This window comes from Magnolia sinica, chromosome 13 (assembly GCF_029962835.1).
Source record: "Magnolia sinica isolate HGM2019 chromosome 13, MsV1, whole genome shotgun sequence".
In the NCBI taxonomy this organism is placed as follows: domain Eukaryota; kingdom Viridiplantae; phylum Streptophyta; class Magnoliopsida; order Magnoliales; family Magnoliaceae; genus Magnolia; species Magnolia sinica.
This window is the reverse complement of record NC_080585.1, coordinates 16,189,696-16,205,160: the sequence shown is the minus strand read 5'-3', so window position 1 is coordinate 16,205,160 and position 15,465 is coordinate 16,189,696. Positions and strand designations below refer to the sequence as shown.

Here is a 15,465-nt window from a genome sequence, read left to right as displayed (position 1 = left end):
GGCTTCTTTTGCTAATTTTTGTTGCTCCACAACCTCTCTTATTATTATTATTATTTTATTTTTATTTTTAATTTTTTGTTTACAAGCAAACACCCAAAATGAGGGATTGTTTGCATTCTTTTTGATGGGAGGGCTTCATAGGATGCGTTTTGGGTGCCTGGTTGGTGAGAGTTCCTGTGTTAGCCCACACTGACAAATGGGTATGGTTTGATGGGTGGCCTGGCAGGATGTATTCTTTGTTAGTGGCGAAAGGTAATTGAGAATCTTTCCTCTCTATAACATCCGCCTCTTTTAGGGACCATCGTACCAATGTGGCCTGTGGGCCCCCATGATGTATTCATGCCGCTGAGCTCATTTTAGGGCATGAGCCCAAAAATGAGGCTGATCCAAATCTCAGGTGGACCACAACAGGAAAAAGTGGTGATGGAACGCCCACTGTTAAAAACTTCTTGGGGACCCAGTATTTGTATTTTCCCTCCATCCCGGTCTGTTTGACCTTATCAATGGGTTAGATGGCAAATAAACATTACAGGCCCGAGGAAGTTTTTAATGGTGGGTGTTCAATCACCACTGTTTCCTGTGGTGTGGTCCACCTGAGATTTGGATCTGCTTATGGGGTCACGTCCTAAAATGGGCTGGAAAAATGGATGGACGGTATGGATATACGACCATCATCAAGGTGGACCTGCGCTAAGGGTAACACACCCACTAAGATTTTACACTGGGTAACACCCAATCCACTCCCGTCCGTGAGATGCCTTGTACGTGTGGGCTTAGCAAAGCTCCATTGGCAGTTTTCTTTTTTACTTTTTCCTTTTTCTAGTTCCGTTTGGAGATGACATGAGTGATTGGTCCATATTCTTTAATTGAAAATATAATCAGAGCCGCTCATAGTACATGCCCATAAGGCAGAGGTATCATCCCATGAACGTGCTGATTGAATAGTCAAATGAGCCACACGTGTACAAAAAAAAAAAAAAAAAGGAATTTTTAAAGCATGTGCTATATATCATATGGTATCCTCATAAATCAGAGGCTCGCACATCAGAGTTTTTTCAAGTGGCCACAGTAACTATATTAAAAATATTTTAAAAATAATAATAATAATAATAAAAAGACCTCATTATCTAAATGATGAGGAATTGTCTGTCTAAAACAAGGTTGAGAGACCCCAAACTTACATTAACAGATACCCAGTTGCAGCCGTGAATATTTAGATCCAAAGCCCAATGAGCCAGGATTTAAGAATCCACGAATCAGGACTCAACCAGACTCGTCCGTTCTCGAGTCCAGTCGCAACTTAGCAACTTATCTTGTGAGCAGGGGTGATACTTGGTTTAAATCGGATCATATGCATTGTTAGAGCTGTCATCTGCCATGTTATCTCCAGCCTTGCATTGCCAAACCCGTCATCTATCTGCTTCAATCTCCAGAAAACATTGTAAAAGACCTGATAGAAAAGATCCCACCCCTTTTGAGATTCCAATGCCAATTTCCTCTCCCCTACAAAAGACTGACTCGACAATTCCACCGATGATAAATAAAGCTAAAATAAGCTATTACTCCTTATTTGATACATGTACTACTTCCATTTTTGAAACAATTAAATTAAAATCTCATAATGGAAAAGGAAATAAGAGATTAACAGAAACACTCCCATAAGGAAGATGCAAATTTTGATTTATTGGCTTTGTAGTTTGTACATTGCAATATCAGATAATACAAACAGACCACAACACATGATTTGTTCGAAAGAGGAGGCAACCATGTAAGACATAAATACATCACTATCTGATAAGTGATGACAGTAAACAAAGAAGAAACATTCAACCAACCTGTATAAATGCATAACAGGGGGACACATTCTCCATAGAACCTTGCTTACCACAGATCAAGAACGTGTACATTCCTTAATCAGCTCCTCTATTCTTCTTTTCATCAGCTTGTCCTTCACTCCTGCAAGCATATTTCGGTAAAACGCTTGCATTTGAATCAGCTTCCCACGGTCCGCTGACTCTAGCATACTCTCCCATTCCTTGTCAAGAGTAAACATGCCCCAAGTCCGCAGCGATGATGGCAGATCCCGCTCCTCAAAAGGTTTTCCAAATATACAAGCATGCAGTATGCCAGCATAACGTTCCATGAGAGCCAGCTTCGATTGAAGAAGCTGCATGTCCTCCATTACTGAAGACAACCTCTTTTTCATGTCCGTCACTTTTCCAAATTCATTTTCTTCAATCTTTTCTTCCCCATCAACCTGTTCTATTCCCTTCTCCTCCTCAAAGTCCTTGTGGAGAGGTGGCCACATTGCTATACATGGAATGAAGCTATCCATCATGTTACCTCTTCCAAGAACACCGCTCCGGCCCCTACCCCAAGCCCAAAGCTTATATCCATTATCCGTGACAAGAACAGTATGAGCTGCCCCACATGCAACTTGCATAGGGTCCACAAACTTACTCCCATGAAATTCACCACATGGAATCAATGAAGGATAGAGTGCATCCCCTGCGTCAATCCCACTAAAACTAGCTTCTGGACATAGGCCGAGACCCTTCTCCATCCCCCATGCCCATACATCACCGTCCGCAGAAGCAACACATGTATTGAATAATCCACAGTCGACAGAAACTAGGATGGCATCTTGTGGCAATCCATCTACGGGTTGCGGCAAGGATGTGGTGTTGGTGGTTCCATGTCCGAGCTGCCCATTCTCCCCAAGACCGAATGTCCAGCACGTACACTCTCTCTCTCCAGATGCATCCGCAATGTCCCTGTCTACCTTCCTTATGGAAAGAGCAACCGTATGGAACGCCCCACATGCAATTTCATAAACTGCCCAAGGGCATGCCTCGTTGAAAGTCTCGACAACTTGAGGGCGAGTTCTGCTTTCTCTGTCCCCGAGGCCCAACTGACCATGGTTGTTTTTGCCCCAAGAGTAGCACACAAGGTCACCTCCTGTGAATGTTTCGCCAGTGCTAACAAGGGCCACAATGTGCTCATTTCCACATGCCACCTTAACAACAGTATGGCCATGGAAATCCCAAATGGGTATTGGAGTGGAACTGCTACTAAAAGTGAACTCTCCATCGCTGCTGTCACCTTGCGGAGGGCAGTTTCCCCACATCCAGAGGGTCCCGAGACTGTCAATTGCAAACGACATCATTCCTCCGGCTTTTATAGAACAAACCTGCCATTGGAATTCAAACCATCCATTGGATCCCCACATGACACGAGGACATAATACAGGAGGAATTATCACATCTGGTGATTAGGACTCTAGATCTGATGGGCCCCAATGTGAATGAGGAATTCCCGAACGTCTTCAAGATTTGAGGATCTTAAGCATCTGATTTCTGTCATTTTTTTCTTGCACTGTTGAAGTGTTTTTTTTTTTTTTTTTTTCTTTTGCATGTGGCCATATGTGCCACTAATCAAAGAGTAAGTATCTTCTGATACAGGAGATTTTTCAGGCATGTCCCATCTACATTGGTGCCCAAAGATCAATGGCCTGGATCACCAAACCATGTGCCCCAATTATTGGAGTATCAAAGATGTTTTGAGAATCTCAAAAAAAAAAGAGATTTTGAAAATATCGGGACATTTTTCCTGATATCATTGCTAATTTTTAAACGAAGAGGAACATATTACTACATAATTTCCAAAATATCGGAGATATTTGTCAGTCACAAGCTTGGGTAAATGAGTATGATTTATGTCAGGTTGCTGTGGACCCATTTGAATAGAACTTCTGCAAGAGAGTTTTCCCTGCAAGTGCGTATTGACTTTGTTGGGGAATTTTTTGAGAACCAATCCAACTTGGTTTTCCGTGAGTAGGGCTTTTTAGCTGTTATTTTGACAAGCGGGGATTAAATGGAGGTTTGTGAAAGTTCATCCAAGCACACAACATGAAAAGGGGGTTTGGCTCAAAACAGCATTTAGGTATCAAACTCCCATTTTGAGGGCGCATCCAAATGGGCCTGAGCAATCTTGAGAATCTGCAAACACCAAATATATTGCTTTACCTTCAATGGTGTTTTACTGTCAGAGTTTGATTCTTCTGTCAATGAACCAGGAACTCCCAACTCAAGGAACCGCTCTAAGAAACAGGGAGTTGAAGATTTCTCCACGGTGAGACCAAGCTGACCGTCCGTGTAACAATCAAAGAAAAAAAAGTTGAGGGACTAAGGAGCTTAGCTTAATAGAAGAACCATCCAACTTTATAGTTCTATGATTATGTGTAACCAAGGACAGTTGGGTGCATTGATTAAACCATAAAGGAAAATTTTATTGTACAAAGGATACAGGTATTGTAACCCCACGACCAAACCGATCCATCATCTGCCATTGAAGAAGCAAAGGATCAATGATCCGTACATTGCAGGCAGACAACAACAGAAAACTACATTATAACAGATAATACAACCAAAGAATATATCTAATTCTTCCATATGCTTACAGGTGGTATGTGTGTGATCATATGAAACATGATGCGCATCCTCTGTGGTCCACCATCAATTGGCCAGTAACCAAAATTTTCCCTGATTGGACTTATACTAAGCATCTAATAGATGAAATTGTCCTCATTGAATGTGTCTATTTGTAAACCACTGAATAAAAGGTTTATGAAAGAAGTGTGGCTTTAGACTACAGGCCTTTAGTCATTTAGTGCCAAGAGCATGATCACGGGCTTTGAGTAATTTAGTGTCACTTAATCGTGAAATTTGTCCGCATAGCTTAAAAGCCCCATCCATGGCCATTAGATCATCTCTACCATATATAACACAAGTTTTGAGGAGAATTTTTTCCAGCAATTACTTTTCAGAATGCTAAAACTTTGGGGTATTAGAAGACATGAAAAGGATTTTAGCAAGGTATTAAAAAATGTTCATGTTACAGCTGTATTGGCTGTTATGTAAAGGAAACGGTCACATAGGGTGAATAGGTCCCTTATGAAAAACATGGCTTGTACCAGCTTGTATCGATGATATGGGCTGATAAGCCCTGTATCAGCATCATTATGGGGCCAATACAGCTGTTACAAGCCGATATGAGCATAAAGGGCCAATTTTGGAAGTTTTCACTTTCAAAATCTCTTGTTTTTCCACATCTTTATTCATTTTCACCATGAAGCTTATAAACTAATTTAAAACTAAATCTAGGATTATTTTGAGGATCGAAATAAAAATTTGAGTGGGATTTGATGAACCAAAGCAGAGTGGATCATTTGGAAATATCAGAAGGGGTAAACCATCAAATATATATATATATATATATATATATATATATATATATATATATATATTCATTTTTAATCCTTTTTTGTTGTTGTATTTATATGTAACGGGCCCTGCCCTGATCCACTAAATCATGCTTGATTTGTGTTTGATTAGGGCCTATTTGGTCGACTTTCAGAAGCTCAAGCTGACACTGCCCAATGTATGACATTCTTACCAAAGAATGGCCCGTTACACCACCAAATACATGGCCAAAACCAAAAAGAATACAAATTTGAGATCCTTAGAATTTCAGCAATAATTCTTGAGATTTTTTTTAATTTTTTTCCCCAAAAAATAAGAGGCTGTTACACGGCCATATCTGCCTGTGTAGTGCATACCATACCAGCCAGCCAGCTGATATGGTTACATAATAGCTTGGATTTTAGATCATTTGGTAAAGCAGTGTGACGTGTGGCTATTGGCAGACCCTTTCTTTCCCTTTGCAATGAGAATAACTTAGATATTATGGCAGAGTATAATGGTTGATATGGAAGCACTTTTCAGGACCACTTTGAGTTGGTAGACTGGGGAATGACACATTGTCATGTTCCTTTGTTCCTATCACCTTAGGTGGTCAGGTTTAAAAGGGGTTTTCTGTGTGCGGCTTTGTCCATATCCAGAGGACAGGCATTATGACTTTTAGACTTAACCTTCTTTTTGTAGGAGCCTTATGGTTAAATTTGTAAACATGGCATATAATGTGAAGAAACTGTACAAATAGGCCCTCATTTGGACTAATCTTAAACAGAAAATTGTACTGATTTAATGTCCAACCTGGCTGATTGATGGGCATTTAATGGATGGTTGAGATGAAAACAATCAGCAAACAATTCAAGAAACAATACTTAATCAAATTTAATATTTAATGATGAGCTATCTAAAGTGGGTCCAACAACCTCGATTGTTTTATTGAGTTAATGTTTCCACATATACAACTTTCAAGTGCCCGAGTATTTAATCCTTCAAAAGAAAAAAAGGAAAAAAAGAAGAAGAAGATAAAACAGTGCCCATGTATTTAGCAACACCAAGGTATACAAAAACGGTTATGTAATGGGTAACGGCCAGAACTGTTACATGTTATGGGGCCATAACGGCCGTTACCAGAAAAAATGCCTGTAACGGCTCCCCAACGGTCCCATAATGGTCCAGAAACAGGTGTTTTCAAAATAAAAAATAAAAAATGATGCAACAGCCGTTACTGGGGCCCGTATTGTAACGGCAACGGCGGTGGCCGTTGCAGCCACCATTACCATTATGGAACACCTTGAGCAACACCCTTTCAAAACTACCTCTCCAATCGTTTCCCATGTCTTGTATGTGTCCACATGCTTTGTGCATGCCATGCCTACTAGCAAAACATATAAATCAGAGAGAGTATAACAGTGCATAAGACAAGGACACTCCTTTTGTAAGAACTGCAAGAAAGAACTTGGTCCCTTTTTTTTTTCTTTTCCTTTTTAAGGCATTTGATGTATTTACTACAGCTAACCATGATTGGGTTCTAAGCCCGTTGCTAAATGGCAAATGGCATTTTTCAACATTGAGGTCTAGGATTTGAGCTAGCTTACCTATAAAGGAAAAAACAAATAACTAAGCATAGTAAGGGGGTAAAAAAGGGTTTTTGTCATAGAAGGGCTTATCTTTTGGTGGAATTCCAAAAAAGGGCCTATCCTTTTCCTATTTCCAAATAAGGGCTTATCCTTTCAACATAGGGTAAAAAATGACAGCAGAAAAGGTGACAGAAAGGAGTAAGCAACATCAAGAAGGGCTGGGAAAGGATGATTTTACCCTTTTGAGACCATTTTACCATTCTCTCCACCTGAACCCATAACAAGATGGACGGTCTAAATCCACATGTCAAGTATTGTGGTGTCCTCTTTCTAATCCAATGTGGTTGGTGCAAAATCTCCTCATACTCCTTCCTGGTATGATTTGATATGTTTAATCTCATAGCTATGATCATCTTATCCGGAAGATACAAGGTCATTGCCCTATGCTATGATTGGGCCCCAAGCGAGTGGGGTATAAAATGTTTGATATGGTTATGCTAAGTGTGGGGAGGGGGGGGAATAGAGAGGGGTAGAGGAGTTCGGGGTGGGGTGGGGGGTTGGGTTCCTATGTGGACAAGTTGGTGGGCGAGAGGGTAGGGTGGGGGAATAGGGATCAAGGGAGGAGGGTCTATGGGAAAGGGAGGGGTTTTTGGGGAGGCGAGTCTAGGAAAATCTAAACAGGGAAACGTCTTTCCAGAGGGGTGAGGTTAGGGAGAAATGGGTGTGGCAAAGTTGGGATGGTGGGCAGTCGATGATGTTAGTTAAGCCCTAGATGATAGAAATAGAAAGCCAATCCTCCATATGGTATTTGGTGGCATCAGTAAGGGATGCTGAAGCCATTGACAAAGTAGTTCATGGTTACAGTCAGTGTTCGAGTTGTCAGTATCGCTACAAGTTTCGCTGGCCAGAGATAAAAATATAATATCGTTATCGCCAATAATATCTCTGATAACCGGAAATGTGGAGAAAAATGCGAAAACATAGAGATAACAGTGAAATTTTTTAGTGAAACTTCAAGACATGCATAAATACACATATTTGTATATTTAGAAATTAAAATTTTGTAAAAAAAAAATACATTAAATAATAAGTTTTCATTTAATGGGGCCAAAAAAACATACATTTCCATAAAAAATTACTCTAATAATAACCAAAATAAATTTATCTAAGTTTCAAGTTGACCACACCATATGAAACAGTGGGAATAATGATTTCCACCATTGAAATCTTCATAGGGCCCAATGATGTTTATTTGTCATCCAAACTGTTCATAAGATCACAGGGACATGGATGAATAAAAAACAAAAATATCAGGTTGATACAAAACATTTGTGGCCCCCAAGAATTTTTCAATGGTAAACATTCAATTCACATAGTTTCATGTGGTGTGGTCCACCTAAGCTTTGGATATGCTTCATTTTTGGCTTGTGCCTTAAAATCATTTAATAAAATGGTTGGACAAAGTGGATCAAATACGTAAATTACGATGGGCCCACGGAGTTTACCCAATATGCAATCCACTTCCGTTCTGGTGGTGGATCGGGGAAGCGGAATGGCTGGTGTACCTCACCCCAGCTATTGATGTCAGCAAGTCCTATGGGTCTGATCATGAGGTATGTCTTATATCCAAACTGTTCATCAATTTGAAGAGCTCGTCTTAAGGCTTTAGATGAAAAATAAGACAGATATAACTATCAAGTGGACCACACTGCAAAAACTAGTGGGGGATTGAACGTCTACCATTGAAACCCTTAAACCCTTTTTGGGGTCACAGAAGTTTTAGATCAATATGAAAATTGTTTTTCCTATTCATTCAGATATTTGTGTTTTTATGAACAGATTGGATGCAAAATAAACGTTATGGTGGGCCCTGCAAATTGTTTAACGGTGAAAAACATTATCTTGCAAATTGTTTAACGGTGAAAAACATTATCTCCACTGCTATCTATGGTGTGGTCCATATAATCTTTGGATATGGTTCATTTTTTGGATAATGCTCCAAAATGAACTCTACAAACAGATGAACGGTGTAGATATAATAAATACATCACTGTGGGGCCAATGTAACTTTGATCTCCTTTGAACCGTTCTTACAACTCGGAGCTCGAGGAGCGTCAGTGCTTGTCTTCGCACGACACGTACCTACAACAGCTATATAGCTGGTGTGAGGTACACCAACCAATCCGCTTCCGGTGGATCCCTAACTGTGGGACCCATTACGAAGTGTGTACCTTACATCTACACCGTCCATCATATACGACGGCTTATTTTAGTGCGTGATCTGAAAAATGAACCAAATTCAAATCTTCAATGGACCACACCACAGGAAACTGTGTGAATTGAACACATATCATTAAAAACTTCCTGGTGGCCACAAAAATTTTGAATCAAGCTGATCTTTATTTTAACCCTTCATCCATGCCTTTTTATATTTACAAAAAGGCTTGATGACAAATAAACATCACTGTGGGGCCTAAGAAGGTTTCAACGGTGAAAATCATTATTCTCATTGTTTCTTGTGGTGCGGTCCACTAGAGCTGTGGATATGCTTTAATTTTGGGATTTACCCTAAAATGAGCTAGAAAAATGAATGGACGGCATGGATAAATCACAAACATTCACGGTGGGCCCAGAGAGTTTACTCAGTACGCTGAAGTGCACCATGCGCGCAGTCTGCTTTTTTAGTTCTAAAGCTTAAAAGGATAAAAAAAATTAAAAAAAAATAAAAGGAAAAAAATAAAAGAGGGGTTTTCATCTGCGACGAGGGGTTTTCCGCAGAGAGGGGGGATTTTCGACTGAGGGTTTCAAAATCCCATCTCAATCTCCCAAAATCCCTGATTTTTCGCCGAAATCATGTATTTGCGACATCAATCTTCCAATCGAACAAAGAAAAGGGAAAATTTCAGATTTCTTTACCTCTGTCGAAGACGAGAGCTATCGATTGCTGCCCAGATTATTTTCTTCTGAGTTCCAATCAACCATCAACCAAGTATTACCGAAATCAAAGGTTTTTTTTTCGATTTTTTTCATTTTTTTACCTATTTTGTCCAAAAAAAATCCAAAATTATGGACGATATCGCCAATATTTTGCCGATAATCCAGAGAGAAACGAAAATGGGGGTTTTAGTGTCGCTAGTCTAGCGACACCGATATGATCGGCGATATTAACGACATTTTGTCGACAATGCGAACACTGGTTACAGTGAAAGTGCGGCCTAAACAAGTATTAGAGTCTTGAAGCCTCTGAGTGAAGTCGAGGTTCTTATCTCTCTCCAGCCAGAAGGTAAGCTGAATCGTATTTTTCAGCTATACAATTTCTTCAAGGATAAGTTGGTATGAAAAATCGTCCGTGGGGGAGGGGGGTTCAAAATTTTCTCTGTGGGTTCGGAGGAATGGTCTGATTAATCTCCCGATAAGAGGTGTTAGATGCACTTGGTTTAATGGGCAAGTCAATCCTATCTGTCTAAATTAGATTCCTTCTTAGTCTCGAGAAGCTGGATTGATCGTTTCCCCTTGTGCTGTCAAAGAGGCCTCCCTAAGCCTATTTCAAACCACCATCCAATTTTGCTTGAAGTGGAAATGGAGAGTTGTGGGCTGAGACTGTTCAAATTTGAGTTAGCATGGCTTGAAGTGGGGGGATTCATCGATCTGGTTAAGGTGGTGGTGGGCTTCTTTTCATTTCAATTCAAGGCCACCCGGGTTTCATCCTTTTTTTTTCGGAAGCTCAGGCTTTTAAAGGGGAAGATTTCTAGCTCGAAGGAGTTTTTCCACAATCGAGAGCGAGATGGATTTAGTTTTGGCAAAAATTCAAGCTCTAGATTTGGAGGAAGGGGATGCCCCTGTCAGAAGAAGATAGGGCTCATAGGGATGTGTTCAGGGGATTATAGTAATTGGCTTAAGAAGGAGGAAGTGAAGTGGAAATGGAGGTCACGAGCAATGTGGTTGAAGGAGGACAATAACAATACAAAAATCTATCATGTTGTGTCTAGTGCCCGAGCTCAAGCAAATAGAATTAAAAGTATGGTGGTAGAGGGGGTTAGATATGAAGGCATAGACATGACATCTTGACTACTAATCAAGTGTGTCCCACCTCGTAGGTTGGGCCACCCATCACGTTAGCATTTCATGTATGGTGGTTGGTTATGCCACTTTTTAGTATCCATTTCATTTCTCTTTTCAATTTTCATGCATGTGTGACCCACTTGAAGAGTCAAGCGATGTGATTTATTGGCTATGTTACATGAAATCGGCTGACAGATGAACAGGATCCGGCATTTCGTCACCGAATAGTTGAGATATGGCGCGTGGATCTTGGCCATTTGTTTTAGTGGGCCCTGTGTGAAGATGGATTAGCATTAAAAATCCAACCAAAATAGATAGTCTTGGCCATTAGCTTCTCATAGAGAATGCAATTTCATTTTGTCAGTTCCTGATTTGACCCATCTTCCCACCTAAACCCACTACAAGATGGTTGTCCCTAATCATTTATTGCAGATCCTTATGGATGATATATAGGCACTGTACACGTAGCACTATAAAAAAAAGAGGTCACTTTACATGACAGATGATACTGTATTGTTGGCCCATGGAACTTGTTTGCACGAGATGATTAGTGCAGGCCCTTTACACATGTGGCATCTTATAGGCGGGGCCTAATGACATAGGACATTATACATGAAGGGGTCACTAGTTGTGCGGGATATCGGTGTGATGCCCACTAAACATGTGGCACTGTTCACAAGGGGGTCACCCGTTTTATGTTGGATGATTACTGTGGGGTGAGACGAGATGAAGAGGTTGAGAGAGGGTATTGGTTGGGTTAGGTTAGGGTTTTGGTGGAATTAATGTGTGGTTGGGAAATATTAAAATATATTTAATGTGTATAAGGGTACGTTCGAAATTAATTAAATACAACCACCCATTCCTATACAAACTTAACAACGGAGATTGTTTTTGACTAATGGAGCAAAGGTTAGGTCCTTATTTGGAAATAGGAAAGGATAGGCCCTTATTTGGAATACCACCAAAAGAAAGGCCCATATATGTCAACCAAAAAAAAAAAAGGATTAGGAACCTTTAGAGGAACTAACACGAGGACTTTTTTTTTTTTTTGAAAGGTAACACTACCAGGGATTGAACCTTCGATCACTCACGCATGTCTCAACACTTACCTGTTTGACATTTGAACAAATTGGTGGAATGAGTTTGCAAATTCGCAAAACTTACCCACCAAATCCATCCTTTGATCCAAGACTCCACATCCTTAAATCGGTCAAAATTCATTTGTTAATTCAGAGCTAACATGACCTGAAGCCATGAGATGGTCAGAAGTTTGGGCTTCAGAACACTAGAGTACCAATGGGGAGCTGTGCTAAACCAACATGCACCTCTATATGCGGTCGCATTTGTGCGGGGCATGTCGACCCCCTGAGTAAATGACCAGGTGAGCCTACCCTCTCTTCTCTGTTCGTATTCCAAGATATGGAAACTGATACAAGACCAGAATATTCAGAGGACTCTTCCGACGAGGCAAAAAAAAAACTACAATTGTCAGCAAAGTTGTTTTTTTTTTTTCTTCAAATCCAAAAAATGCTTCTTATTTTATACATAGGTCGTCGATTCAGCATTGGATAAAAAAAAGGGCGAGACACCCATTTTTCCAGTAAATGGTTCAAATCATTTTATCGATATGAGTGTTCTATATCGGATAAATTGCCAACTATTCATTTTATCGATATAAGCTCAGGCTAGCCAACTCATCAAGGCGCCTACATTTATGAAAACAATGGATGGGTTTAAAAAGTGGAAAATGGTCTACATTCAACATACAGGTACAGGGTACCGACCAAATGGAATGATGGAGCCTACCTGTCACAGTTTGGATGATCCACAGGTATACCACCTTGGGATGTGAGGGCATGTGTAGAGGGTTGTGTGGGCATAGAAATTTTTGCACGGTATGATTTAGAAAGAAACTTTGTGAACTTAACTGCTCATTATGCTCCGTCTTCTCTTAATTGGCACTGCACATTATATAGTCTTTTAAGTTGTGACATGAGGGACCCTCATTTTGGTAATCCGGGCCACTGGTTTGTTGCTTGCAACTGTGGAGAGACCATGCCTCAAAATTTTCCTCAATGGCATGATATAAACCTTTGACTTGTGCTTACAAATAGACAGTTAAAAGATTAATACAGTATGGTCCCTTTCAACTAAAAAATGTCACAGGTTTATTGACTAGGATCTTCCAATATGGGAGATCTCGGCATGCGTGAATCCACGGTGGTATCAACAGACCTACTCTGGGTTACCAAACCATGGGCCGCACTTGTCAGAACTAAGGACCTGAGTACTGTGGAAACCCTCTGCTCAAGGATCCTATGATTCTACTCGTAAGAAAAAGAAGCCACAAAAGGAGTCTGAAACACTTGATGTGGACTTGCAAACCCTTAAAAAATAATAATAATAATAATAAAAACACAGCACCAATCCAAATATTAAAAAAAGAAGAAGAAGTCATAATGCATCCAGAACTTGTACATGTCAGTGGCCCCACTTGAGATGGGTCACAAACCCAAGATTACCACTGAACTGATATTCTAATGGGTAGATTAGGGGGCCATCAACTGGCCCTTAAGATGAAAATAATCAATGCTCTGAACTTTGACAGATAAATTATCATTAATCAGCAGTTAGGATTATCTCTTTTCTTCTTCTTCTTCTTCTTCTTTTTCGTTTTTTTTTTTTCCCTGTTGCAAGATAATGGAATTTTATTTTTTTAAAAAAAACAAAATCAGAAGGAAAACTACAACCAAAGGGCGCCGAGAAGGCGACCAAACTACAACCCAAGAAAGACCAAATTACAACCCTTTAACTGGGGATCACAGGAGGCCCATTCTATGACCAACAATCTTGCCCTTTGAGAGGTGCTTTTAACCGATTTGGAAACATTGCAGAAACACCTAGCATTTCTTTCTTCACAAATGGCCCACCAAATAGCAAGAAAAGCCATTCACCAAAGCCTTTTCTTCTCTTTCCCCAATCAGTCAGGATTATCCAATCCACCTAATTCTAGGATTTCAAGTTATGACCCATGTAAAGGGTGGGCCATGATTTGGACAGTCTATTTTCAGGTGGAGTTATCTGAAACATTAGCACCAGGCAAAAATTGATACACAGGCACTTAAAAATTGCACACCTGACATGAATTAACTCAAAATTTAAACATCTAAATTATGGAACTCATTATCACTAAGTCACAGTCATAAAATCATTTGGTTAAGCAATACTAACCTTTGATTTGTGAACACTTGTTTGTTGAAATAGAACGGTTGGATTTTTCATTTTTTACCATCCAATAGGCGTAATTTTTTGTTTATGATACATCTAAACTAGGACCATAATTTGGACAGTTTAATTTAAGTTATTGTAATCCATGTATGCAATTTCGAAGTGCCTGCATATCATCCATCACACAGTGCCTGAGTATCAACATTCTTCTCTATTTTGAATCACCCATGGGACAAGCATACAATCTATGACTTCATGCATGTGAACCATCATATTGTCTGTCACAAAGAATCAAATACAACTCATCAAAAGAGAAACTGTTAATTACTATTATTAAAGAAAACAAGAAAGTCGTTACTTAAAGAGAGAAACTCTGATGCTACGGCAGAGTGTGATGAATGATAAGCAGGGACTAAGAAATTGCACACGTGACAGATGAGTGACTTAAACTAAACTGTCCAAATTACAGATCCAATTTTAGATGCATTGCGAACCAAAATCCATTTCTATTTGATTATCCGACCATCAAATTGACGAACATTTATTGGACGGTTAAACACGAAAAAAATCAAATGGGTCCTACAAAAAATTTAAAAAAAAAGTGTCTGCGAATCAGAGGTTAGGATTGATGAACACATCCAACTTTGGTACTGTGACTTAATTTGAGTTAATCTATGCCATGAATAAATTTTCCAAGTGCCTATGTATTGAGCATCATGTAATAACCAGAGTTATAAAAATAAAAATAAAAACTTAGAAAAAACAAAGAAAATTAAGAAAATAAGCAAATTAGAAAAAAATAAATAAATAAAAAGACTGACCTTCCAAAGCGAGGCTGTGGTAAGCACCAGCAGCAACTCCTACAAACCTCGGCCTCTCTCTCGCGCCATCCTCAGCTGAAACCCTTTCCTTCTTTGAACTATCAAACCCGACTCGAACCGGGAAAAGCTCGTCCGATTCCTTTCCGGTTCCAAGACGCCCGAATGTCCCTCTTCCCCATGAATATACGCTCCCATCTCCTGCAATTCCATATCCCACCAAAAACTCTTTATCTATTTATATATATTTCCAAAATTCCTGGTATGTTTTCAGTGCAAGGAGTAGCTTACCGGTAAGAGCGAGAGTATGGGCTTCTCCGGTAGCGATTCCGACGATTTTCTGAGACAAACTGCCGGAATCTGACATCGAGTGCCGGGAAAGAGGAGACTGTAAGCGTGAAGGATAAAGGTCGGAAGCACACGGCGCTTTATAGGCTTATAGCCAACTGCTCTGCTAACTCGCGCACATTGAAGACTTTGGCCTGTTTGGTTTTTCCAATTACGACGATAAATGGTTGTAAATCGGTC

At 39.9% G+C, this 15,465-nt stretch overlaps 1 protein-coding gene across 3 annotated transcripts; it reads right to left on the bottom strand.

Annotated features, from left to right (window-relative positions):
• Positions 1–1,641: 1,641 nt before the first annotated feature.
• LOC131222972 (ultraviolet-B receptor UVR8) lies at positions 1,642–15,327 on the bottom strand. 3 transcript variants are annotated; one of them, XM_058218236.1, is made up of 5 exons: positions 15,229–15,327; positions 14,941–15,138; positions 4,306–4,341; positions 4,026–4,150; positions 1,642–3,190 (listed from the first exon to the last, which is right to left on the bottom strand). In XM_058218236.1, the coding sequence occupies exons 1-5, from the start codon at positions 15,302–15,304 to the stop codon at positions 1,892–1,894; spliced, it is 1,734 nt and encodes a 577-aa protein (XP_058074219.1). In that variant the 5' UTR covers positions 15,305–15,327; the 3' UTR covers positions 1,642–1,891. The 3 variants fall into 3 exon arrangements, with proteins under 3 accessions (XP_058074219.1, XP_058074220.1, XP_058074221.1); XM_058218237.1 differs by lacking the exon at positions 15,229–15,327 and having other exon boundaries at positions 4,026–4,142; positions 14,941–15,080; XM_058218238.1 differs by lacking the exons at positions 4,026–4,150; positions 4,306–4,341; positions 15,229–15,327 and having other exon boundaries at positions 14,941–15,078.
• Between the last annotated feature and the right edge of the window lie 138 nt (positions 15,328–15,465).

Excerpts from the sequence above, each read along its gene's own strand:
- LOC131222972 (XM_058218236.1), bottom strand. The coding sequence starts at position 15,304 with ATGTCAGATTCCGGCAGTTTGTCTCAGAAAATCGTCGGAATCGCTACC. Across the intron at positions 15,139-15,228 it reads CCATACTCTCGCTCTTACCG|GAGATGGGAGCGTATATTCA; the intron begins GTAAGCTACTCC and ends ATGGAATTGCAG. Across the intron at positions 3,191-4,025 it reads ACAGTAAAACACCATTGAAG|GTTTGTTCTATAAAAGCCGG; the intron begins GTAAAGCAATAT and ends TTCCAATGGCAG.